The sequence below is a fragment of the Atractosteus spatula genome, chromosome 18 (assembly GCF_055471065.1).
Source record: "Atractosteus spatula isolate fAtrSpa1 chromosome 18, fAtrSpa1.hap1, whole genome shotgun sequence".
In the NCBI taxonomy this organism is placed as follows: Eukaryota; Metazoa; Chordata; class Actinopteri; order Semionotiformes; family Lepisosteidae; genus Atractosteus; species Atractosteus spatula.
This window is the reverse complement of record NC_142723.1, coordinates 7,479,411-7,506,374: the sequence shown is the minus strand read 5'-3', so window position 1 is coordinate 7,506,374 and position 26,964 is coordinate 7,479,411. Positions and strand designations below refer to the sequence as shown.

The window sequence follows — 26,964 nt, the reverse complement described above, 5'->3', positions numbered from 1 at the left end:
CTAGTACTTGTTCTTGACAGTAGCTGTCTTTTTGTGTATATTTTGCAAAACCTGCTAGCCTGGCCTTTTAATGGCTTCATTGGTACTTAGTACTGTGTCTTTGAAACCAGAACTTTTTTTTCCAAAGTTTATTCTATCCCTTCAAATAAAGGCATGATTCTCAGATTGTTAAAAAAACATTAATCTATAATGTATATTACTTTAATGACCCTGTCTAATAACACAATATTTTATGTTGGAGTTGGCTTTGTTCTGCCAGCTGATGGCCTTAGATTCTTATGATTTATTTGAAGATTGTCATTTGCAAGACTTGAAAGAAACCAGATGAAGACATCTGTAGGCAGTGTGCAGGCCTCAGGGACATGGTACAATTAACCTATCTGACACCGTCTAGGCCTGTTTTTAGTAAATAAAGCAAAGCAGATTACAGAGGAGCTCCGGAGGCCTCTTATTACATTACCTTTCACAGAGGAAGCATGGAGGTGTCAGAATGGAAGGTGGCCAGTCTCCACAGATCAACATTTATCAAGTTATGTCTGAGTTGAGAGTGCAGTCTTATGTTCCCGACAGCCTGCTTGGGCAAGGTTATTCTGAGACAGTGATGTTCAAAGCTAGACTCCGAAGCCATATATCAGCAGTTTTCCTTTGATACTGAAGGCTAAGCACAGTCACAGACTCTCCTCTGAAGTGTGAGTTCATCTCCATGTGTCACATGCATGTGTGTATTTGCACACTGTTTTGGGACTGCTCAAGGTTATCCAATATTGTGTCTTCTGCTTTCGAAATGTTTATCATTCAGAGCCTCTTAGAATTATTTACTGTCATCATTTCAAGGGCTCTGCTAAAGTTAGTCTGTTATTAATGGAGGAAACGCATTTAACAAGCTGCTCAGATCTATTGCCCTACGTAAAGCATGAGGGAAAATTATGTGATTATGTATAATCAATTGCCAAGGTAACTGAAGATTGTAAAGTAGGCTAAACTTCAACCCTGTGTGTTGAAATCTGAAACAAGGTAGTGTTTAACTAGAACTTTAAACGTAAGCATATCAAACCAGGCCCAGAATGTCACATGGGTTTAATTTCAGACTCAGTCTCTGATATCCCTCATATGTTTTAAGATCTGCATCAAATATAAGCTGGTAGGGTGTTTCCTCTCATAAATCTACAGTCTACAGCCAAGAACTAACCTGTGAGTTAGTTTTTAATTCTATACATCTGTCCTGGTGTTAAGTCTCCATGTCAGCTCTATTTCATCATTAGCTCTGGAGACTCTCATTAAACTGGTCACCAGTATAGCAGTCCATAATGCAGTAAGATTCACAAAATTCCTTAGAAATATCTTAAAATGAAGGGTAAAAATAAACTACTACAGAGCTACATTTATAATATTTTAAAATCAAATTATTTAGATTTAATTTCTGAACCAAACAACATTTATGTGAAAGGCCAATCTTCAATAAACAAAGCAATATAAGGAACATGAGAGTGAGGTCAAATTCAGGACATTCATGAACAAATCAAATGCAGAAAAAAACTACATTCCTGCTCTGTGCAACGTGTGGATTAGGTTCCAAAGTCAACTTTCCAAAGCAGAGTGGTCCCAGTAGCACACTCACACAAATATCTAGATATTATAGCAGATGTTTCAAGCGCTGTAAGGGCACCGCAACTGAAATTGGTGTAGTTTAAAAGTTTAAGGTTAAAAAAAACAAATCTGCTACCCTAATTTGTTTTTAAATGTTACTTGGAAAATCCTACGACCCTGTATTCTAAAACTAATGACACGCATAAGGTTGCATCATCTAGATGGGTGCTACACATTGGTGATGGTAGGGGGGAGTCCTTATTTACTGTTAAGCTCTTTGAAAAAAGTGCTGTATAAGTATAGAAAATTATGATTTAGGTCAAGATTTATGAAAACATAGGAAAGAGCCTATACATACTGTAGCCATGTCAGGTCTTAAATACCTTCAACCCATGTTATTATGGCTATATATATTAATAGACTGTTCTACTAGTCTGCATGTGGACAAAGGTGTGTAATTTATGTTCATGAAGAATATAGAATATGATGATATTATTGAAAGAAAAAGATTCATACTCCACATGAATACCCGAGGACACAAATTCTCACATTTCTGGTGAAAAGGCCAGGTTTTTGGGAATAACTGGTTTACTACCCACATACACCATTAAACTATATAGGAGTGTTCTGTAGGGCTGGTTTGAGTGGGTGTTTTGTAGATGCTTTCGGGCAAAATTTGATTAATAAAACACTGAGCACAATTTACAAAACTCACCAAGGCATTGCAAGTGCATTTTCCATCCTGTGACCAATTAAAAAGCATTGAAGTAAAACCAACTTCAAAAGTTCATATGGAAACTTTTTATTTGACATTGGTTTTAAGTTATACAAATGGCACATCAGAAAAAAAAATAGTAACCACAGTTATCCAAATAAAAAATAAAGTTCCACCTTTACAAGATACAGAAGAGGAATGTTTCATAACCTAACCAATACTCTGAGCAAGGCACAACCATTATCAATATTACTGTCCTGGTTTGTTGACAACCCCACTGTCTCTGTCAGTTGAAAAGCAGTCATTAGCAATTGAACAAACAAATGAGGAATTCATGTGGTCTCCTGTTGCAAGTAGCATGTTGACTTTGTTTTGAAAAGCACTTAAAGAAAGCATTTAAGGCTTTCTTTGTACACCCACTGTAGTTGAAATGGTACCCCTTTCCAGCCTAATGTAGGCTCTTTGGTTAGAAAAACTGGCACCCACAGAGGTGGAATGGAGTACCAGCGCACTGAGCATTGCTACAGTGAAGACAGACCTGCCTTAAAATCCTACCACTACCTAGGAGATGAACTGATGTACAGAATTTCAGTGTGGTGTGGCTTGCAAGACATTTTAGCACCAGGAAACTCTTCCAGTTTTTAAATGGTTGCTCGTTTTTCATGACATGAGATATTGCCTATTCTTGAGAGGTCACTTAGAGAAAAAAGAAAAACAAAGCATTGACAATGATTTTGTGCAATTGTTTAACTGGAATCTACTATAAGCTTTTGTCTAAATAGTTTTAGCCACTACCTTTTAGCACCAAAGTGAGCTATAGAGGCTGTACTGTACATGCCAGAATATCTGAGCTTCTGACATTAGATTGGAAAGAGAAACATTTAAAGCAGTAATATCAAGTCTAGGTTCATAGCTAGTCACTTACTTTAGTTAATACTAAAGCAATATTCAAATTTTCTTTAAGTAAATGGAATTGTAATGCGATTTTCATGTTGCTAAACATCCATTTTGCCTGGAATACGTTTGCCACTGCTTGCTGATAAATCTGACAAAAAGAGCTGTAGTCTGAACCTGGAGCAGTCAAACGCCACAGTCGATCTGTGTCAAAATAGATGAACAGGCTGTGGTGGGGTGTTTGGGGTTTTGAATCAGCTTTGTTGCAATTTGCTTAAGGAAAAACAGAAAAAAAATAAACAATGATAAAGACTGTGCCTTCAAAAAGTAAAGAGTTTCGTAAATTATTCCAGAACTTTCGAAACAATTGTGCATTCCAGATAAATTTGTTTCTTTGAAGCTTGTGTGTTACAGCAACAGAGGAAGAAAGCAAGCAATCCTGCCATGGATTAACAAGGGTCCAGTTGACTAGTTTATTATACAATTATATACGGTGTTGAACCTGCAACAACTTCAGATCAGTAATCAATACAAACACCTACATCTAAACACTACATTTTGAAACAGAACGTGTACTGTACGTTGCAGTGAACAGGTTAAATCTGGCTATTATAAAATTTGAGAATGTTAGTTTTTCCACTGTGGAATTGTCATGCAACATTTGGCATTCATCTTTTCTCTTGGTCCAGTTGTTTGAGATGACTGTGCACATTGCACTTAAGCCCAGAACAATCTGAAGCATTTCCAGTTCAGTTTTCTTCCATGAGACAAAAAGGAAAAAAAAAATATTATGGCACAAAGAGCGAACAGTATTTGGTCATCACATCTTTAGGTTATTCACATTACAAAGGTCTCAGTTAAATCAAGTGGAAACCACAAGTTTTGTGTATGGAGGACCATATTTTTATTCATTCAGGGTTATTTTGACCTTTGATAGAACTTCTCAATGTATACTTCATAAATACTGAATCAAATTATGGCAAGAAAGTCAGGTTTCTTTAGACAAGAGCACAAAATACTGTAAAATAAAGGTCTTTCGTTAAATACTGTTGAAAATGGTTAAAAAAACAAAACCACTTGGCTAATTTGACTGAAAATGATGGATATTTGCATGTTTGGTATCCATCTTTCATTCATTAGTTTTATCTGCTTTTTAATTGTAGTTTTATTTAACAGGCCATCCTGTCATTTGCTCCCATCTTTAGCATTAACAAATAAAGTTGTGCCACAGAAGGCCACCACGCACAAACTCAGCTAGCAAACCCTGGAGTTGACGGAGTGTGAAACTGCTTTTCACGAGTCTGTGAAAGTGTACTTGTGCTTGACAGACCGGATAGCGGTGGTTAGAAAACCACTGGTATTTATTTTGAAAGCAGGGTTCACTTGAAGCCCCTGCAAGAGGTTTTGCATCCTATTTCTTCCCGTCTAGCAAAAAACGTTTTTGCCGATTTCCCCCTATCAAACTCTTGTGCATCTCAGCTAGGACTCATTAGCAACTAACAAGCAAGCACGTTATTCTAAGAACCAGAATAACAAAAATCGGTCAACGTGCATCAGAAAAAGTCTCAAAATCTAGTACTTTCTCACAAAGTTGAACTCTAGGCTGTGATTAAAGTGAAAACGTATCTTGACAACTTATAATTTTCTTCACACAACTGTGAGGCACCATTTAGACAAGAAAGAACAATACAGAGGTACATCAGTCCTACATGTAGAACAGACCCCGTCTAACTGGGGTTTCTGGAATGTACACTTCCCCTAAAGCTAGCGACATGCTGTCCTGTGAAGGCTGACAAGCTTAGCAATCCATGGCAGGTCTGCATTCTTTAGAACCATTAAACCCCACATGCACGCTGAAATAAATCATTAAAAGAAAAAAAAAAATAAAAATTGTAAAAAAAAAAAAAGAGCCACAGTGGTTGCTAAAGTGCTTCTAATACTCCCACAGAGAGGAGCTGTCGATGTCGTCGGCGATGGCTTTGAGCACGCCAGCGTGGTCTCCCTTCAGGTACTTTCCGTTCGAGGCCTTGATTGCCACCTTGTTGTAATCGCAGAACTCCAGGAAGAAATCGACAGGGGCGTCGCTACTGCTGACCACCGAGGACTCGTTGCCAACCATCCAGTATTTACCTGTGCTATCTGGGAGACAGAGGGACCACATATACAGTAAAAGCCAAGGAAAATGAACTGCTGAAGAAAATGTCAACAGATGCCTCAAGAGCCAATTCTTAGACAGCAAGACCTTACACTCATTTTCCATCTCAGAAAGTTCTTACCAACCAACCTTATTTGGGTCATTAATAAATCTTATAAAACTTTACATGCAACTTTACTTTAGTAGTAGTGGATCACTTATGTACCTCTCCAGACTCTACCTTTGGAGTCCAGGACTACTCATTGCAATTCTTGTGCTTTCCGTTGAAATAAGAGTAGTACATATATCGTAGAAAGCATCCTGGTACCTTTTATAACTTATTTTGCAATCCATTAGAAAAAGTTCATCATTAAGTTCTTAAAATATTCTTTATGCCAATATATTATGTATTTTTCTGTAAATGAGATTAATATTAGAGGAAGGTAGTTGAAATGCTAAAAATCTGAACACCATAGACTTTTGGCAAATCAGAACAATTGCAGTATGGCAAATATCGCATCCCCATGACTTACACAGCATTATCCTGGGTACTGAAATCACTATACTATTCCATGCTAAAACAAAAATCCAGGACTCGACTGACCTCTCAAACTGTAAGCTCCATTGCGGAATTCCAGCTGAAAGACATCATAAGAGGAGCGGTTGGAGTCCAGGGTTCCAGTCAGCTTCCTGCAGGCAATGAAACCATGCTCTCCTCGCAGGACAATGATGGGCCTGTTAATGAGCTTCATGAGGAACTCTTCAGTCTCACCTTAAAGGAAAGGGACAAAAGGGAAGAAAGAGGATCAGAATACGCTGAAATGTCTTGCGACATAAGGAAGAAACAAGAAAGGCTGCTCCCATCCATGTTAGCCAAGGTAAATATAAAGACTTATTTAGATCAAGACCAACTACCATATGGCTACAGTGGTGTGAATAAACTATGGTATCTTGAATATAAAGATCTACACAACCAAATTACTTTCATACACCGAAGGTTTTAACCTATTGTATTCTTTAAACCATGGCATTCATTCAGGGTCTTGCAAAAGTTCACCTACTAAGAGTAACATTTGTGATTAATTACAAATATATCAAATTTTTTCCAAATTAACTTCTCATTCAAAATGGGAATTAACGAGCAGAACTCGTACAACTGTGACAGAGGGTGAATGTCACCAAAACCTGTAAAGAAAATATACAAACCGGAACTTAAATAGTCTGTATATTTCACCTTGTAAGTGCTTGGTGGAAGTGTCCCTTTGGCAGCAATAACTACCAAACAGTAGAAGCAATTCTACTTTCTGGCTACCCACCCATAGTTCCTACATGCAGCTGAAGTGCGAGATATTGTTGGTAAATGAACACTGAACCGCCGCCAACCCCTCCGCCACATCACAAATTCTTTCAAAGTCACCATTGGCTTCACAGGGTCATCCTTAACTCATTTCCCTCATACCCAACTGCTTGGTTTGGAAAAGGTGGTCTATGGGTAAATTTGTCCCCAAGTCATTAGTTTAATTTTTGTATTGCAATGCAAGATGCAACTTCAAATTCATTTGGGAACTTTCAAACCTGTACATTTTGGAGTCAGGTTAAATGACTGCACAGAGACCATTATCTTTACCTGAACTGAATTAAATAACTATGCCATTAAGAACCTTCTTTCAAACAAAACAGCACTGTTTCCCTTTTCTCAGTTTGAAACAGATATATAGAAGATCTACTGGAAAGGGCCAGGACTGGAAGCTCAATGGTAGCAAATCATGGACACTTTTCAAGGGAGTGAATACTTTTGCAAGGCATTACATACAACTGTTTTTATCAAATGCAAAATGAAATCACCTCTGCTTCACTGTCAAGCACATTAACATGAAAAGCTCGCTATATCAGCACTAAGCTTGCATAGTTTTGCATTAGCGAAGGTAAATGGACTCAAATGTTCACCCGCAGCAGATCTTATCTCAGGGACTCACCTGCAGCATCGGTAGTGGCTGCCAGTTGCCCATTCTTTTTGGCTGCAACATATTTTCCGTTGGCAGCTTTCAGGGTGATTTTCCGGTCACGCCACTCAATGTCAAAGTAACAATTAGCAGTCCTGATAACACAAAGACAAGCAATGAAAAGTGTTACTGAAAATGAACTAATTGAGGTCAGATTTTGATACCTTTTCAGCATCATATCATTAGTTTACCACACAACGCAACTGAACTATAGTTCAGTTTAGGTTAAAAAAAACAATTCTTACAAAGCCAAAGTAGGTCTACCGAATTCCAACTCGAACTTGGTTCAAGTAGGTTTATGGTCATAAATCCACTTGAGAAAATGGTAACGTGACCATAAGGACTGTCAAAACCCCTCCCACAATAAAAAAATTAAAGCCTTGAGAATTCTGAAAGCAGAAGGGAACCAAAGTTTACAGAAAGAGCAGAGAGGGTTATGTTGATAAAAGAGTAGCAGTGCATTCAAAGTACAAACGTGCTGTAGGTTTGAATTTTGACAGTAGAAGGAGAGAAGTGCTCTTCCCCACTGGGGTGGCAAAGGTGCTTCTGCTATAAGGGCTTTTGATGAATAAACATTGATATCAAATGAAAATTCCTGCTCTGTCGTTTAGCAATTTATATGGTATCTCGCGTTCCTAAGATGGGGAAGGAAGATCAGCCTTTATTTATAATGTGAACTACAGATTTCTGAGAGGATGAGGACAGATATCTTAATATTCCAGGTGGAACCCCAAAGAATTGAGGCAACGATAGAATACAGTTTGCAAAGTGTTGATAAGGAATCCAGAAAAAGTGATTTCCCCCCCCCACAAGGCCAAGGGGCTGAAAAACACTTACCTTTATTAAAACTGAAAGTTACAGAGGATGCAGTAAAGGTAAACAGGAAGTATACAAGAGACTGTAGGTAGACTTTTTGAAAGGTGATGTCATTTATTTGCTCCAGGCACTGTTGCTATGGCCTTGCTTCTGCAACTTGCTGTTGGCATCCCGAGTGATGTGATGGTGCCGAGAACAGGCAAGGTCAAATAAATGAGACGTTAGTAGGCACTTGAGGGTCAGGTGACTAAGGAATGACAGGATGAGTATTGAGGAAGGCAGTAAGATATCTAGCCTTTAGCTTGGCATTGAAGGTGAACAATTCCCAGAAACCAGGTGGATGTTACAGCCCCTATGGTTCCCTCCGCACGAAACGGTACCAAGTTTGAAACACTCAAGGTGGAAAGAGCCTGAGCACAGGTCTGAGACAGTTGTCTAAAATATGAAAGACTAAGGTAGAGCTTGCAGTGAATAAAAAGAAAGCTCCAGAGTGTGATGTTTGGGCTGCGATGGAACTACAGATTGCAAAATATCATGCTCCAGTATTATCAATAGCTGTGGCAAAATATTTTGAAGGTGGTTGGCAAGAGCAAATAGAACAAGTGTGTGCTTCTCAGCAATCTGTTAGGGAGAGAAATCGTTTTCATCACAGAACTGAAATGGTCACAGAGTTGGGGTATTTCTGGAAGGATGACAGCATCCTGGGCATTTATGAATCTGGAGAAAAGGACTAAAGCAGAAGTGGATATTCTGAGGAGATGGAAGAACAGGACTGTGCCACACTTGCCATCTTGCTTTGCTAGTCAGATGGGCGTTGCAGAGCCATAAGCAAAAAGGGTCGGGGATTAACACCTTTCCCAGTAGGATGGCGACAGGAAAAGGACCAGTCACAACCGGAGAATGGACCATGATCAGGATACCTGAAGGTTCAAGGACAACTGCATATTCACTGAGGGCTGTGGGTGAAGTAGCAATGCTAGTGCCAACAGCACAGGCAATACAGTAGAAGTGGATGGCAGAAAAGAAAAGGATTTTTTTGAAAGATGTTACTGGGATCAAAGGCACAATGAGAAGGTCTCCTGACAAGTAGGAACGAGAGGAAGAAAGGAAACAAGCAGCTGAAGAACAACAGCCCATTTCATAGTAATTCATTGATTCAAGGATCTCATCCAGCCCATTCTTAAAAGAAATAAGGTTCTATAGCACTCAATTTTCTGCTCAGTTCTGGTAAAAAAAATTGTGAAAAGGCAATTCTCTCTTCAATGCTTCTTTATCCTAAATTTGGGATTTAATTAGGCCTTCAAAACTTTTAATTTTCTTGCCATGATAGGCTACTGGCTGCGACTCTCTTTCCATCACACACACCTGTTAACCATTAAAGCACAGTAAACCCTGGTGAACCTACAATTCTCCTCTCCTCCTCTCTTGAAGACACAGCTAGGGTGAAAAAGAGGATTGCCACAATGGCATAAATGATGTGTTAATGCAACAGCTAAGAAAGGGTAGTTTCTGACTTTCATACCCTTATGTAGTGAAAAGGGATAGGGTCTGATCTCCTCCTGAATCATTTAAAACTCCAGACAAATTGCCAAGCACTACTGCAAACAAATATGGAATGGAGTTACTGTGTCATTATCAGTAGACACTGCAGTAGTGGAGATGTTATACTCAATGTTTTATTCAAGTACTGTTCTCCAGGAGATCTTACAGCCTCGATTAACATTGTAGCTGTATGAGTAATTAAACAGATTTATAAAGTTCAAATAAAATTATAAATGCAAAGTCAACCTTTCTTTGGTACTCTGCATTATACCACATTTGATTGTGGTAGAAGGGCTTCTTAATTCTTGTACATATTGCACTCTTTCTGAAGAGAACCAAAAGCTTTCTAAATTAATTTAAAAGACTACTAAAAAGAAAGCCAGTTTTGAGAAATTAGTATGTTCAGGAGCCAAATGTAATCAAAACAATGGCACAACACAAGGAATCAAATTTCATATACTTCAACTTCATTATATTTTTATTATATAGAATTGTGGTGGAGAAAATGATAGCCTAAGAAATATATACTGTTTAAATGCTGCACATGCAAGAACCTCCTATATTGAAAAGAGCATTTGGCCAGTGTCTACCATATGATAATACTTCAGTCCAAGTCACTCTAGTAGACATACATATTGACCTTAAGTTGACCACTTAACGTGACAAGTGCGATAATGTAGAACATCTCACAGCCTAGCAAAACAATCTTGTGCCCATAAAACCCACTGATGCAATAGTCACTGTCCATGTTTTAAAAGAACAAGGATGTGCACTATCCAAATAAAGAAGCTCATGGGTTTGAGTGAAGAGAAGATCACGTCACTCAGGGCACGTTAAACGGACAGAATATTACAGGACACACTTGTAAGCCAGGAGGTTGGCTTCATCAACTTCAAGAAAGACACAGAGGGTCGATTAACTCTAGAAAAACCAAAGAGCTAGACAAGCTGAATGGATCCCTCTCATTTGTAATCTGATTTATCTTGATGTCAAGTATTTTAGGTATTCCTGCAGTGAAGGCCTTTCATTTTAGCCACAACCTTGCTGACCTTCAAGAACAAAATGGACAGGGGCAGTAAAGAAAGCAAAAATACCAAAACAATGCCTTAATGTTAATGCGTTCCAACAAATTTGCTTTATTTTAGAGGGGCAGGGGGGAGAGGGTAACCCCATACCTTCTACACCACAACATCATTTTTTCTTCCACCCATGTTCACATTAATGGGACGTGACTGAACCAACATAACCTAAGCTAGCCTTCTAACGCACCCCCCCCTCCCCCAAGCTCCTGGTATCATGCCAGCGTGGGCAAAGCTTGATGAGCTCTTTCTTGAAAGAAGTTTATCCATCCATTTTCTAACCATTTCTTCCAACTCGGGGTCACAGGGGGAGCCAGAGCCTATCTCAGCAAGCAACGGGCACAAGGCAGGGCGAAATTAGTTTCTATACAACCAATACGATGTGTGTAACCTTAACAACATACAATGAAGATTGGAGGGGCCTGTGGCTGTGAGGAGCAAAAGCTAGGCCATGCTACCCCTGTGAAAAAGGGCTGGACTCACTTGGTGGAGGCAGTACACTGTACCCCTCCATTGGCTGTCAGGGTCCAGTATTTCCCAGTGCAGGTCCTGAAAGCACACTTCTTTGTGTCTTTGCTGACCTCCATCTGAAAGGTCTCCTGGTCTCCCTCTTCATCTTGGTTAGCAGACAGGTCCATTCCTGAAAATGCAATCTAGTGTTTAGACACTTAGGTATTGCGTTTTGCCAGGGTATACAAGGGGAATTATTATTTTAACGAAATCACAACAGGTTTCTAGATATTGCAGTTAAAACCAGAGAACAACAAATCAATTAATGTGAATGGGATCAATCACAAATTTGGCTTGAGCAGTAGCTCCTTTTTGAAGTGCTGCAGATGTCGAATTACTCTAGGTGTACAGTTTTGTGGTTGACACACAGAACTGCACAATCTCCTGAAGTTCACTTTGCAGTCGCTTACTCTTGAACGTTTTACATCAACCTCCGTTTGCAACACTGTGCCTTCTGGCATATCTCCCAGCAAAAGAATTAATTGGAAAAGGACACAAGATTGTGGTTTAACAAATGGAATGGTTGTTACCACCATATACTGTATCATAATATTATATAGGACAGTTGGACACGGTTAGTCTTCTTACATAAAATGTGCTTTTATTTGCTGTTTATGAATATATATAAACCAATCTAATTAAAATGGGAAGGCTTTAAAAATGATAGAATTCCTTACACAACATGATGTATTAGGGAGATATCTGCCATTAAATTAAATCCACAGTGCTCAATGGGAATTAGACACAGCGAGGTCAGGGAGTGGGTTTTACACATCTCTCTCGCAGTTCCATCACTGAAAGCTGCCAAGTCACCCTGGTCCTTTTTATGTGCCAAATCTCGGCTTATGGAAAACGCAACCTGCTGTGCAGGTCAGCACAACATATCAGCCTCCCCTAGTCATGAAAGCCACCAGTATTTGAGTGCAGATAGTATGCAGATGAAAGACTTCATCGTCTGCGGATATTCAAGGTTCTCCCTTCTTTAGAAAACTCACACTTGCACATTCCCATTTATTTCTGAATATTGTGCACCTATATTGAGAGATTCTTTACAACACAATACAAGAATATATGTACTTAAACCACCTCTTTATAATGCAAGGCCTGTTAAAGATACTGTATCACATGGACCAAGAAATAATGGGACTAACAATTCTATGAACCATATGTGAAACTGCAAGTGAATGCACTCTCAACAGAACATTGTGAAAATAGCCAAATCATTAATAAACATCAAGTACTTCATCTTACATTCTCATCCTTAGGACTTTGCCAGAGCATGTTTACTAATACCCCTGTATATTCCCTAGACTTCAATTTTTAACAGAAGCACGTTTCTAAGACTTACTAGCCTTATTAATATATTCCTTACTCTTGTAAGCTGGTAATCTTAGGAATATAAGCGCTTTGCTGGCATATCAAGTTCTCAGAATTATCCAAACTTGAACAGCAAAGATGAGAAACAGATGGTTATAAAGAGCTGTTTAGCAGGGGGTTGGAGGAGGAGATTAAGACGGAGGGGTTCAGACAAGCCCAAAACTGAACTTGGCCAAAAGAAAGGTCTATGGTTTAAGAACTGGCAGAAAGAGGTCTTCGCTCAGCACTTTTACTGCACTACTTGGATCACAGCCCTCATTCTTTACATGAGGCAATTTCCCCCCCCCAAAAAAAAAGCATCTGCTAAGTTTCAACCTAGGAAAGGCATTGTGAATAAAATACAGGCAGCCTTGCTTTATGAAGGAAAAAATTTGGAGCACAATCCTCATTCCCTACAACAAACCTGTTCTCCACAATCGCCCTTCCTTCTGCTTCTTCAGAATCTTTCCGATTCTCCAATAATAACAACAACAACCAGAGTGCAGAGATACAAGTATTCTTAATCCTCAAAGGCATTAATAATCAACCCGGAGGATTTAGAATGAACGGTGAAACATGAATCCTAGAGAACAAGTGGAAACTATGTGGAAGTGCACTTAAACCTGACAACAGGAGACACTTTCCTCCTCATTGGGTTGTGGGAGTACAGAAAAAGCTACCCAGCCATGTTTAAGACTATATCCTGGCTTTGTTCAAGAAATAACTGAATGAGATCTTTGGATCAATTGACTACTGAACTACAGAATGGGCTAGATAGAGATAAGAGCATACAGAAACCACTAGATTCTTCAATAGCTTCTATCCACAATCAGTGAGATTGGCAAACACATTTAGCCATCCCCCTCGGACCACACCTACACCATCAAAATCTACCTCATTATGATTTCTTATTTATTGCAGTCTCCAGTCATTGTTTACACGTCTGTATTGTTTACATTCAAACTGTCTACGTTTACTTGTACATTGTCTGCTGTTTGTTTGTATATTGTTTTGATGCACTGTTTGCATTTTGTGTTTTTACACTTGTTTTACAATTGAGAGACTTTCTGTAAGTAAGAATTCTATTGTACCAGTACATGTACCAGTTACATATGGCAATAAAGTTCAAGTTAGGCCTGCTCTCTCTTAACCAAGGCAAAATAAGGAAGGAAGTTGTACTTGGAGGTCAAAACCATATTCTATTTAAGAAACCTGATCTTTAATACAGCACTATTTTCCTTAAAGATATTCAGAAAAAATGTCCTTGGACAAAAGTATTGCAATCACTTTTCAAGATAATGGCGTTAAACTAACAGGTTACTCCAAAGCAAAAAAAAGGTTCTGTTAAAAGCAGGGCAACTACTTTCACAACAGGCAAAACTAAAAACCCTGTTGTAATGATATACCTAGATTGAGGCTGGATGAATACATATTGTAGAGAGGTTTAGTAGATGTACAAAATTGTCAACAGTTGAAAAAATGCAACAGAACAGGAATATCCAGAAGTCTAGTGAAATCAGCCAGACCAAGTGAAATCTCTTTTAAAGACGGGGGGGAAATGATCAGACGGTCCCTGAAAAACATGTCACAATATAATGATGCAATTTTGTAGAAGCAAACCAAAAAGCATCAGTAGACACAAGGCCACAGTTCAGCCTCATCTTTAAATTAAACTAGGCATCTAATGTCAAAATGTACTATTAAGCATCTTATGAAATTAACATCCCGTAATGTTCAAAACTTCAAAAGCTTTTGCAAGATGCCTCATCCTTTTTGAGAAAAATATTAAGACAACCCGGTCAGCTCAGGGTGTTGGCAGGATGGTCATATTTAAGGAAAGGATGCTCAGGTCAGCATTTCAGTGGAGATTTAAGTTAAATCAAACGCTGCTAGGGTCACAATGAGGACAGGCAGTATTGTTAGATTGGTGGGGGAAAAAAAAAAAATCAGGTCACTGAGCCGAGAAATACAACTGTAGCTCAGCTCTCAACTCATTTTCAGTACACAGGCAAGTAAATACTTTTGAAAGGAAAAACATGGACATAAACTTTGAGAGGCAAAAGACTAAATCAGTAATCAGACTTTGACAAAAAGAAAAATAGGAAGCAAGACCTGGATCTTAATAGCCCAAATCATAGGAATACACAGAATAATGATGGGCTAGATTTGGATAACTGCCAAATTGTGGATGGCATGGCTTCAGCATTGCACTGCTAAACCCATTTTAGGATGAAAAACACTTTAAATCAGATTTTTTTCCATTCTATTAAAAAAAAAAGTGTATGGTTCAGAAAAGGTCTTCAGTGAATTTAGAAATATGCGCATCTGGCTAGACAACTGATTTTCAAACAAATCAGCTTTTGAAGTCCCAGGAACAATTGCTTCTAACCATTAAACTCAGTTACAGATTATCATCTGCTATTGGCATGTGGGATGAGCTTTTAATCCATACCCAAGTTTACATGTTCAGCGGTTGGTATTTTCTTAAGAAAAAGGGGTATGAAGACACAGATTTCTTCAAAATGGTTTCTCCTACTAATCCTTGCATTAGGCCATTTTGTAAGAAAGTAAGAACTTTGAAGAGTTCAATGCAGATTGGAGCTGTGCATGAAGTTTTGTCAGGCTTCACGCACATGGTCTCAAGTTAACCTCTCTGAGAGCCCCTATTGTTCGGAAAGCCAAGCCGCCATGGGGCCCAAGCAGCTGCAGCCGATGAGGAGGCCTGGTGAGATCACACTGCCTTTGTTCTCTTCAAATTACACCGGCCGGCTCCAGGCTCTTCCAATTTCATGTAAAAACTTATGATTTCTATGCATTCGATATCCGAAACTGCTGCAAGGTCAAGAGGTTCCTGACATCAGCAGAAAAAAAAAAACTCAGTTGCACCCTGCAGCACCTTAATGGAAAAGTACACTACTCATACCTACTGTATATGAATACGAGGGAATCGTAAAGGGGGTATTTCCTAAACTGATCCCAGGTTAACATTCCTTGGCTACAACACAACCCCTTAATTATCAAACATGAGATCATCCAAAATAATGCATAAAGATTATACCACATTATTCTTCATTAACAAAGAACTATTCAAACTGTGCACCTTCTTCCTTCCTCTATGTAACGATAGAAGTTTACTCCAACGGCTAAACACTCCTGTTAAATAAAAATGTCAGGGGCAACTTTCAATTACCAAATGGGTCAGACTGTTATAATTTAAGTAGTAGCCCGTCGGGTTCCTCAGTTCAATAAAGGAACTGGATGTCAGTGATATGCAGATGGACAATGTAGAAATGTACCTATGAATAAGTATAGCTCATCACTCATGTACATCCCACTTCTACCAAGTGATGCAGCAGAATTTGTGTTGGTAAAAAAAACTCCTCAAGATAAGGGGCATATTGTGCAGTGAAGATGGTAGAAAAGAGCCCAGTTTTCAACTTCACATGCCCATCTCAAACCATGTGCAGCTTGCTCTTGACAACTAATCAACCCTCTGGCGTGAATGGCCTGAGTCTGCAATCTGAGCTTCTGTAGGGTGGCAGATAAAACACCAAGATGACAGCCCTGAAAATAAAAATATGCCCGTTTACGGGAGACAAATGAAGACTTTTGGCCTTTGTAGTGACAGTGCATGCTATTTAAAAAAAAAAAATATTTTTTGAAAAAAAGACACCTAAAATGTAAACCTGGATTAACAAGAATCTTAATTCACAACTGAACATTAGGAAAATAACTATGCTATGTCAGCAAAAGCAGAAGATGCAGATTTTAAACATGGGCAAGCTTCAGTGTTTTAACTAGTGAAGCTGATTCAAACGTGCATGTTTTGCAATATTCAACAGTAAGCTGCTGCATGCAGAGTTAAATTCACGTTGCAAAATCTTTAGCTCCTTGTACTATTAAATAATAGATTAAAAATGTAGATGTGTTTATACATGCAGAGAAATGCAGTTATTGCTTTGCCTTTTGGGACTTTAAACTAATAGATAAGGAGATTAAAGTTAGACTTTCAGGATTAAATCAGCACCTACTTTGTATTGCTCAAGTCAATGACAATTTAATTGCTTCATTATCTGTGAGAATCCAATTCAAGTAATACTTGCTAGAAACAAAAGATGGTCAACTACTTTCTGTATGTGCACTGAAGGATCTAAAAAAAAACTAGACCATTTTCTTCAGAATGAAAAAATGTGAAAATATTTTATGGATTCCCATTAAAATGCAATAAAGACTTTTGCATAATCTGAGGCATTAAGCAAGGTAACTACAAATTATAACTTGTAATCACAAAAAAAGTTCTTATTCGAGATAAGAGCTAAGGTGATGCAAAGCTCCATATTGCCCAAATAACACATGGTACATCCCCTAAACCTCCTACAGAATCAATACATAGGACTTCAGTTGTTTTAAATCTCTCCACGCAACAGAATGAAGGTTGCTTCACAAGATCGTAGGCACTCACGCCATCAGGGTAATAAATAACAGCAATATTAAAAAGTGAGGAAACATGACTCCACTTTCTGATCTGAATCCAGGAAACTTTGGGGGGGAGAACTGCCCCCCCCCCCCAAGAGAAAGGTCTGCCGGTTGTAATTTACACCCCATGACTCGAAGCCTCTCTAAAGCGCATCCCAGTGGCTACAAAATTAGCATGCTTCTTCACAGTAAATTTTAAGGCATGCTTCCGTTCGAAAATCCACATACACTCCTGCTGCTCTGCCTTGACAGGCTCCTGACTCGAGCATAAAGGGGGAAAAAAAAAGACGTGCTGCGGGCGTGAGGGCTTGCCTTCTGCAGAACGCATCTTTTGTTTTGTTACACATACGGGCTGTCGGTTAGCCAAATGGTCGAGCACGTCTCTGGAAGTCTTCTGTGCGTCAAACATTAACTCGAAACAAATGCACATTGCGAAAGACGGAGGAAGAAACGAGTAAACCGATCCACACATGGCACATACCTTCCAAGCACAGTTTAAAATAAAGTCGAAGCCTCGGAATTAGGTAAAATACCACTGCAAGTTGTGCAGATGGGTGTTTGACTCCCCAACACCCACCAAGAAAAACAAATAACGCTTAAATACCTGAACAGTTCATCCACTATTTTTATTAGTATTAAAAGTAAGAATCCTTTGTGTGAGAAGGGGAGTCCTTGGGAAAAGGAAACCGTTAATAGCCGAAGAATTAAAATAATACATTACTTTAAAATTCTAGGATGTCTTCTATTTGTTTTGCATTCGTCTGAAGCCCAGTCTGCACAGAAGCTAGAGAATTTGATTTGCAAATTAAGTCCTTTATCTGTTGAGTTCGTTGTTCCTCAAAGCCCAAACCATAAATACACATACTTTAAAAGACAGCGCTCCCATTCTTAAAATAGACCCTTCCCAGACCGTAAAAAAAATGAAGCAAATCATGCTGTTTAAGACGGATGAAAGATTTCAGTTAAATGGAGCATTCAGAAAAATACCTCCTAGCATTAAATACATTCACTGGCCAATTAACCATTTCTTTGCTACTGTACATAAAAGAGGCATTGCAAACGTGACGTTTACAATACATAAAGAGATAAGCTTATGCATATAGATTCATTTAAAATTGTGTTTATTGAATTACGAACACGGGTGCTTTTAGTCAAGCAGTTTGCGATATTTTTCCAAAAACATTCATCCTACACTAACATCAATTAGGCAGTGCTGAATCGTTTTGTGGTTCCTTACACCGTTATGCTGAAGTATGATCATATTTCTGAAGAATAACCAACCCTATGCCAGCCTATTCAATTTCAAATTCAAAAACGTGCTGCATGATGTGAAGAGTAACCCCTACCTTGCCGGGTGGACACGTTTCTGTCATTGGCAGCGGTGAGCACCACTTGGGGGTGGCTCTGCTCCATTACAAACAGCTCGTCTTTTCCAACCTTGGTGCTCTTGCCAGACTTCATGGTCCCACTGGGCCCCGAGGGTGCCAGGTACTTCCCCGTACAGTCCCTGAACGCCACCTTTCCCGACCTGAACTCCAGAGTGTAGCCAGTGGTCTTGTCGGGCTTCTCTGCCAGCGCGCCATCGTTCTTCAGAAACCTGTTGTCCGACGTCTGAAGGCTATACTTCTGGTCCTGGAAGACCAAAGTGATCAAGGAGTCCACTCCCCAGGGGACATCCCTGTCTATGGCGATCTCGTCTTGTTTGGAGCTCAGGTGAGCGTATCTCTTCCTGGTGAGGCTGAAGATATTGACTTGAGGGTGCATGGCGATGTGGACGCTCCATTTCTCCGCCACCGAGATGGTCTGTGCAAAGCAGGTGATCCGGTCCTCCGTGCCGCCCAAGTAGCGCTTGTGGGGCTCAGACTGCAGAGACCAGCGCCCATCGTCGTGAGCGACGATGATGAATCTGCAATCCACGCCGGGGGTCTCGCTATCACAGGTAATGTTGCCGTCCTTGTCCGCTGCCAGATACCTGCCCAGGTGACTTTTGAAGAAGACCATGTTGGAGTCATCTCCATCCTGCTCCAGGGTCCAGATCTGTTTTTTCTTCATGCTGGTGGCAGAGGCATTGACCTTAAACCCGAACGTTTCAGCGGTAAGGTATTTGTTCCCACAATTGATGAGCCCAAACTGGATTTGGAGCATCTCGCTGACACCGTTTGCCGTCATTGTTGTTACTGGCTTACAAAAGGATGTTGTTGTTGTTTTGGTAGAAGAGATGATTCTGTGCTATGATTATGATGCTTGCTCAGTTTCTTTGTTCGGAGACAGGAGCACCCCGTTCTGCAGCCTCAGACAGCCTGAGTCTCCAGCCACAGCTGCAGCTTTTTATACAGATGAGTGATGTCAGTCTCGCAGCCACGCCTCCAGTTTCGAGGGGACTTTTTAGAGAAAACTGCAGCAAAAGCCTTTAGGTTTGCAGTTGGAGAAAAAGGGTGATCAAAGATGCGGAGTGGTAAAAACGTTTAGCAGTAACTGCATCGAGCGCCGGTACACCAAAATGAAATAGATGCATGCGAGAGAGCCGCACCACACCTTAACTAAAAAGCCTTCTACCACATTTCACACCCTGGAACACAGTATTGCGACTTGGTGTAGACGAACATATACTGGCAGTAATTGCGTGCAGCAAGAAGTGGATATACGAATGTTCAACCGATTGCTTAATTCAGAATTAAACAAGGTAGCGATGTGTGTGTGTGTGAAGGGGTGCAATTTTGCCAAGCCCTCTGCATGTGCACAACGTGCCCACGACATTAAAACAGGTTAGGAGCTTTTCTACAAAATTAAAATGAATAACTTGGTTACCAAGACTAATTAGATTTTCCTTTACATCGAATGGTATCATGGTTTCCACTGAGTAGCAAAACATAAGTTAAGGGCGTTTTGTATATACAAATGCTTCAGTGAAAGTGAATTTGGAATACAGCAAAAAAACAACAACAAATGCATGCGTTTTGTATTAGTCGTGATGCCGAAGCAGTGCTATCCCCAGTAATAACAACGTTTGACACCGAGAAGCCGAAATAGCCATTCTTCTGTCTAAATTGTTTTTACATGGCATCAGAGCCAGTGTTTACAATCACGTGTGCAGAACAAATCAAACTGGGTATGTCATGTGGAAAACATTATCTCCCACACAGGCAAGAGAGAAAACGAGGAGACAAAACTCAAGAGTGTCCACTCATACAATGATCTATTCATCACTGTGAAAAAGCAATTCAGTAAAGACTACAGCAAAATAAACAATGGCTCTTGTCTACATAATATTGGCAACTGTCATGCTTTTGTCCAAGGCACTGAAATTGTATTTATATGTTTGGCTCCAGTTTGTAAAAGTTTAATATGCATGATAAAAAGTATAATACATGCAGGAGTGTGCTTTTGTCATTTTATACAGTGCATAGAAATTACACAGGCAGCACTTTATTTCAAAAAGGAAATACTTTTTAAACAATGAGTGTGTTTTGTATATATTCATTCACCTTGTACAAATATTTTAATGTAATTTTATTTAAAAGAAAGTCCTTATGTCAAATAGGTTCACAATAATTCAGGCAGAAAAGGAATGAATGCTTCAGCTATATTTCTTGGGCTAGTTGGAGTATGCAATGTGAAGGTGTGTGCAGAATGAATCAACTTGATTCAATGGCTGGGCTGTTAGTCCTTTATCAACACAATCAAGAAAAAGAAGTGTCACCATTAGGAGCTTTTTTCCCATGAAGACATAAGTCCCGTGTGTAAAAAGATGCTGGTGTTATTGTTTTCGCAGGAGATGATTCTGTGGGATAGTTATGGTGCTTCACAAATTGTCTTTTTGTCAAGCTAAGCACACAAAAAATCGGAAAAGGCACATGTGCTGTGTAGCCTTTAAACATGAATGAGGCAGCATTATAGTTTGTGGGTATATAGCTTCTTTAAATACTGGAAAAAGTGTATGAATATAAGGCAAAATGATTGAAAATAAATAAGATAGCCACAGCTGTTTAAATATATGCTAGAAATAGATGAAGATGTAAAAGTATTTTTTTGCTCTAGAAAATCAGTCTTGAAAATGCCCATGATAACTGGTGCAGGTGATTTCATGGATTTTCATAAACAAAAACTGTGGGCATTCCTGCTGGTGAAGCAACTGAAAAAAAAATAAAGCTGTATATTCTATCATTGTGATGAGTCAAAAACAGCTTAAGCTTGTTCGAGACAAACAGTAGTACACATACTCAGGTCAGCCTCAGTGTGAGCACACACACACTACTGAAAGTGTCTAGAGTATTATCCAAGCTGGTGGAAAATTAGATGTTTAACCCTAAAGGTGTCAAACAGCCACCGTGGCCTCCTGCTGAGAGACTTAGCTGTAAACCTCCCAGCTTGCTATACTCTGTGAGGTATTCTTCACAAGTCCTTTATTGTTCTCCTGTCCCCAATCAAATTTCTGTCTTAATTACTTAAGTAAGCTCATTCCTGTCCAGGCATTTAATTATTGCCATCAGGCAGTTTTTACCAGTGCAGCTCTTGCCTTAAAAGTGTGTTTAATATATAAAATCTACAAGTTGTTTTAGTGTACATATGCAACAGTAGAACTGTTTTATTTCTCCTCAGTGTGTAATGTTTGTTCTACTTTTTCCGTAATTCGAAAAACACAGTGTCTTATGAATTACTGGTCATGACTTTTGCCTTTAGAATTGCAGGTTGATGCAGGACTGCCCCTTGATAATGAATACTGTTACGGTAAACATTAAAAGTGAAAAGGACACAAGAATTGCACAGCAAGCTCTGCCAGTAAGGGAATCGTGTAAAATTTCTTTAAGGAAAGTTTTGGAAACATCCCCTGGTTTGGTTGGTAATGGCATTTCTGTTCCTGATGGTGTATCAGGAGCTGGCAGATGGATATTGGGAGGTCTGACTCATTGAGTCATTCCAATGGACATTTCAAGGCAGGCGTGTTGCTTTTTCAAATTTCACCTCCTGAGCTAGAACAGTATATAATGTGAATTTTTCCATTTTCGATCAGACCTCTCACTTGCGGCCTGAGTCAGGACAGTTCAGTTCCCTCTCACCCCTGGTGGGGGAGGGTTCGGACTTAACTGGGGGTTTCTCTCTGCCAGCGTCTCACAGTTTATATTAATACAGCCCTCCCCTCCTGCAATGGGGCTATCTCACATTCCAGATGGTTAGCTCCATTGTTGCTGATGAAAAAAGTCCCATTTGTTTGCCGAAGAAAGAAGGCCTCTCACACTGCTCCTCAATATTTTTTAATCATAGTGAGTGAAGGCAGCTCAGCAATCTATTTTTAAAAATCCTCTTGAAATGCCTTCTAGCAATGAAAATGCAAGTAAAAGGGAAAGATCAATTTCTTTAACTTCGAGCATTAACAACTAACACTATAGTCTACTCAGCTGTACAGTATGTTTGTGTGGTGTATGCAGGAAGATCACTGTATTAAATGATACAGACTATCATTCTGCATGAAAATAGCCCTCCTCAGGGTCCGCTTCAACGCTCTTACACGTTAAGGGTCTCCAAATGTGTATGTGGCTGTCTTTGTCCACGCCTCAAAGCTGTGGAGGTAACCATGGAAACAGAGCTTTGCCCCTGGTAAGATAAAAAAGGCAGCACTCAGTCTGGCTCAGTAGTGTGAAGGCTTTCATCTTTCCATGTGCTAGACATCCTTTCTAAAAGGAAAACAAAAAAAAATAAAACTCTCTATTGGCATCAGTCATTACACTTCAAGATCAAATTACTGTAACATTGTAAGGGACATTTGTGTAATAATTGTTTTTTTTCTTTGTTCTTTAACACTGCGCCTATGCATCTCAAAACATGCGGATCAGATAATAACCTTTGACCAATTGATTAACCTTGAAAAATCATTTGTAGAGGTGTCATTTGCACTGAAAGTTCTGTATTTTTACAGCTGTGTAAGCCACACTTTTGACATAGTAAAAGAAAGTCACAGAGCTGATTTTTCAGCCTACACAAATGACTGTGAACATTAAAATGTTACAGTCGTGTCCAGGCACTGGCTAGTGGTGCATGCAGATAGAGATGCATTTGGAGTTCTGCATGCTTGTGGTTCTGAAAGAAATCCCTTGAGCTGTGTCTGCTGTCGAGGAGTGTGAAGTCTCTGGCCATGTGACTGCTTAGCTTGCATTGCAGATGCTCAGAGACATCGTACCAGCCTGCAGTATGACTGCAGCTGCTGAATCCCTTTTCAGTGAGAAATTGCAGATTTTCTTTAATCTTAACAATCTCACGAGTGTTTGTTAAGAGTTCTCTGCTGTCATTTATTTTTGCAATTTCCCTTTGGAAGCGCTCTGTCTGGCCACACAGAGAGGTGGGGTTTTTCAGAGTCACATCACAGGAATGATAATAGTGCACTGCAGCACTGCCTTGGCAAGCACACAACTGCCAATTGATCCCATACAGGCTTCTAATAAGAGTGAGCTCAGACCTGCAAGCACTGCAGCAGACCGCAGGAAATACCAGGTGCATTAAATTATGATGAACCTATGGAGCAAATGGAGGTATTGCTTTAGCAACCCTTCCAGCATCAGCAGTTAATATCTTATTGAATGTACTTCACAGTGCAAAAACAATTTTGAAACTTAAAGAAATGCTTGAGATAAAGAACTGCCAAGACATATTTTGGTTTTTAAGGGTAGCTAAAAATGCATTCTGTGTCTCATTGTGTGTGCACTAAGAGAAATGATCAAAATCCTGGACTGCTGGAAAGCAAGAGTGTGTCTGAGGCTGACATGTACAGATTGCTGCAGGAGATCTGGTTAAAAGCTTGCTTCAGAATCCTGCCTTTTTCCTCCATCCTCCCATAAGACTATTTATCATTCGAATAGGGAGCTGCGTCCGCATGCGTAGGCTGCAAAGGAACAGGTGAAGGTTTATTCCATCCTGAAAGGAGAAGAAATGAGACACAACGTTTCGGCTGTGGAGCCCTTTTCAGGTGTGTGCAGGTGTGTCCTGTAGTTATAATTCAGCCATTTGGTTCACCTAGTCTGTTTGGTAATTAGTGACTAATTGATTTTAGGATCTCATCCAGTTGTTTGTTGAAAGAAGCCAGACTTTTGGCTTTAACAACATTGGCTAGGTAGCTTGCTCCACACTCCCTTTAGCCTTCATGTTAAGAAGTGCCTCCTGTTCTTGATAGAGTTTCCACTAGTGTCCTCTGGTTGGTGTTGTATTGTTGACACTGAAGAAATCCATGCGTTGTCTCTGTCAACACCTTAAGGATTTTGTATACTTTTATAAGTTTTCTTCATAACCTTCACTGTCCAAAACTAAAAACAATCAGTTTCTTCAATTTGTCAGTGCTAAACATGCGATAATATTAGCAGCATAGCCTGGTTCGTTTAAGGAAGAAGCCATTCAAAACTGACAGCAGCATGGCTGAATGAAAGGTTAAAATTTCAAATACAGCTTTGTGCTGTATTACTGTTTTATAAGAAAAACAAGTCAATGCTTGTTAGAAAGGAGAACATTCTCAAGAGAATGAAATTTCCTTATGGGGATGTTGCAACATGGCAACATTCATCCATAAATAGGATTGAGAAACTGCCGTGATCTGGAGGTTTGTTTGGGCCTGTGTAAAAACTGAGCTCTCTGGCAGTTGAGTGGTATACGTCATTATGTCTTTCACTTGGGTGACAAGCGCTCAATTTGTTTTAGCAACGATAGCATGGCCAACAGGCTACCCGAGACCTGGGTTACCACTCAATATAAATACAAAAACTGGAATGTACCTTCCCAGCAGGTCCTTATCACTGCACCCTGGTGAAATGCAGGATGCTGAAAGGCTGGCAAGGTTAAACGAATGGGTAAAGGTTGTCATGAATCATATCCTGCCGCTAGCTGTGGTAGTCAGGCTGCTCCCTCCCACTGTTTCTCCCACTGTAAACCTGGCATCTTCATCTATTATCATGTAGCCTAGGTTTCTCTCACTGCTGAAGATTAAAGGACTGTTTCCAGTCCTGTGATTTCAGTGTCTCCTTGGCTCTTTGAAAAGCATGTCTGTGCCGCAACACTCCCTTGCTGTTCTCTGTTCTCAAGACATTCACATGGAACAGACCTTCCAGTTTATCCACTATTGTGAGCCAGGTATCCTCTGGGGAATTTTCCTTTGGCTATGGAAGGATTCTGGAGATTATTAATAAAAAAACAGTTATGGGGGTCATCCTAAACTGGCCCAGACCACCCACCTGAGAATTATATTAAAAAACACTGCAATGTGAGAAGCAATGATTGACCAATTTTTCTCATCTATCTAAAATGCAGGTACTTGGCTTATTTTCAGTGAGTTCAATTGCAGTACTCACGTTCCCCACTGTGTCCTCTCTCGCCATATCCTGAAGAAGGAAGAAGGTGTTGTCTGGGAAAGGCACCTCTTGGGCCGTGACAAAAGGCAGATATTATCAAACGTCTGCTTCAAAGCGATGCATGCTAATCAGGAACAAATGATTTCACACAAGATTGTATCAAGCTCCTAGACAAAAAACGTGCATGCAGTGAATGAGAGATACATTAAAATCTGCGCATTTATATTACTATTTCATGAAAGTGCAAAATAGGTTTTTTGTTCTAATCAGGAACATATTTATTTTCTATTAATGGGCAGACAAGCATTCAATCAAACAGTATTCTATCTTTTTTGAAGTTAAAATGACACTAAATTAAAAGTTCCTTAGCCACTGGAATAAATTAAAGGAGACTTTTAATGAGTGTTGATCTCAGACACAGTGGCCTTCCAAGGAGTCTTCAGCCTCTTGTTTTAGAATGAATGGTGTGTACTGGGTAAACAAATAAAACATAGACTCGTGCCTGAGAGCTCCTGTTAGTTATGTATTTGGTCTAGTGTTTGTTTCTAATGGAATACAATAACACAAGATATTGTTATATTAAAAACATTTAAGTACATTTAAGTTCTTGACTAATAGCCCAGCCACTTCAATATTATTTTAGTAGTTTTGGGCATCTTGGCGGTTTGCTTTAGCAGAGTAATGCTTCCAAGAACTACAAAACTAAAAAAATTAGAAATAACAATAAAATATCTACCGTCTTCTTTAATCATTTATTTGTATCTGTGCATCCTTAACAGATACATTTAGAAACCTATCACAAATTCTCAAGTGTCTCAGATGTTAAGAATGTCTCTAAAGTCTTAAAAAGGAAAGCAGTAAGAAGCTAATTAAAGAGATGCAAATGCAATCTTAACGTTTTGTCGCCAAATCAGTAGCAGTAGGAACTTTTTGTGGTTGAGGATAGAGCTCTAGTTCATTGTAAATACATCTGGCCGAAAAATTCTTTTTTTGGATGATGTCTTTGCCTGTAGAACTCTTTCAGCTTGCTCTGACTTCCTGTTCAGAAGCAAAGAAGCAGGAACTGAATTAGTTCTGACACCCCTGAGTATCGGGCGCTCTTACTAATGAGCTGCAGAGTATTTATAGCTAGACAGCTCAACGTTGTTTTGCTTTTAGCTTTTGTTTGGTGTACGAAAAGACTCAAAAGTGTTTTTTGTTTCAGTGTTGAATATTATATCAATATTTCCAGTGCACCGTCACTAACACTGCTGAAGAGGATAATGACGTTTTCAAAAATAAAGCCGTTGAAAGAATATAACATATATTTTAGCGTTAAGTCAAGCGGGCTCCCTTTTTTTAAAACCAGTGAAATAAATCATCTGTAGTTACCATGTTACACGTTCATGACTCACAAACTGTAATTAAGGATGTGGATTTTTTCTACACATTATCTTAATCTTGCCTGGTTTTACAAGCAGCCAGTGCTCCACAGGGGGTTCCTGCACAAGCAGACAACCCCCTGACCTTGGGACAGCACGAGGAT

At 39.5% G+C, this 26,964-nt stretch overlaps 1 protein-coding gene across 1 annotated transcript; it reads right to left on the bottom strand.

Moving 5' to 3' along the window:
• Positions 1–2,373: 2,373 nt before the first annotated feature.
• Positions 2,374–19,416, bottom strand: fscn1a (fascin actin-bundling protein 1a). Its single transcript, XM_088937071.1, has 5 exons — positions 18,459–19,416; positions 11,254–11,410; positions 7,307–7,428; positions 5,935–6,102; positions 2,374–5,335 (listed from the first exon to the last, which is right to left on the bottom strand). The coding sequence occupies exons 1-5, from the start codon at positions 19,279–19,281 to the stop codon at positions 5,130–5,132; spliced, it is 1,476 nt and encodes a 491-aa protein (XP_088793197.1). The 5' UTR covers positions 19,282–19,416; the 3' UTR covers positions 2,374–5,129.
• Positions 19,417–26,964: the final 7,548 nt, after the last annotated feature.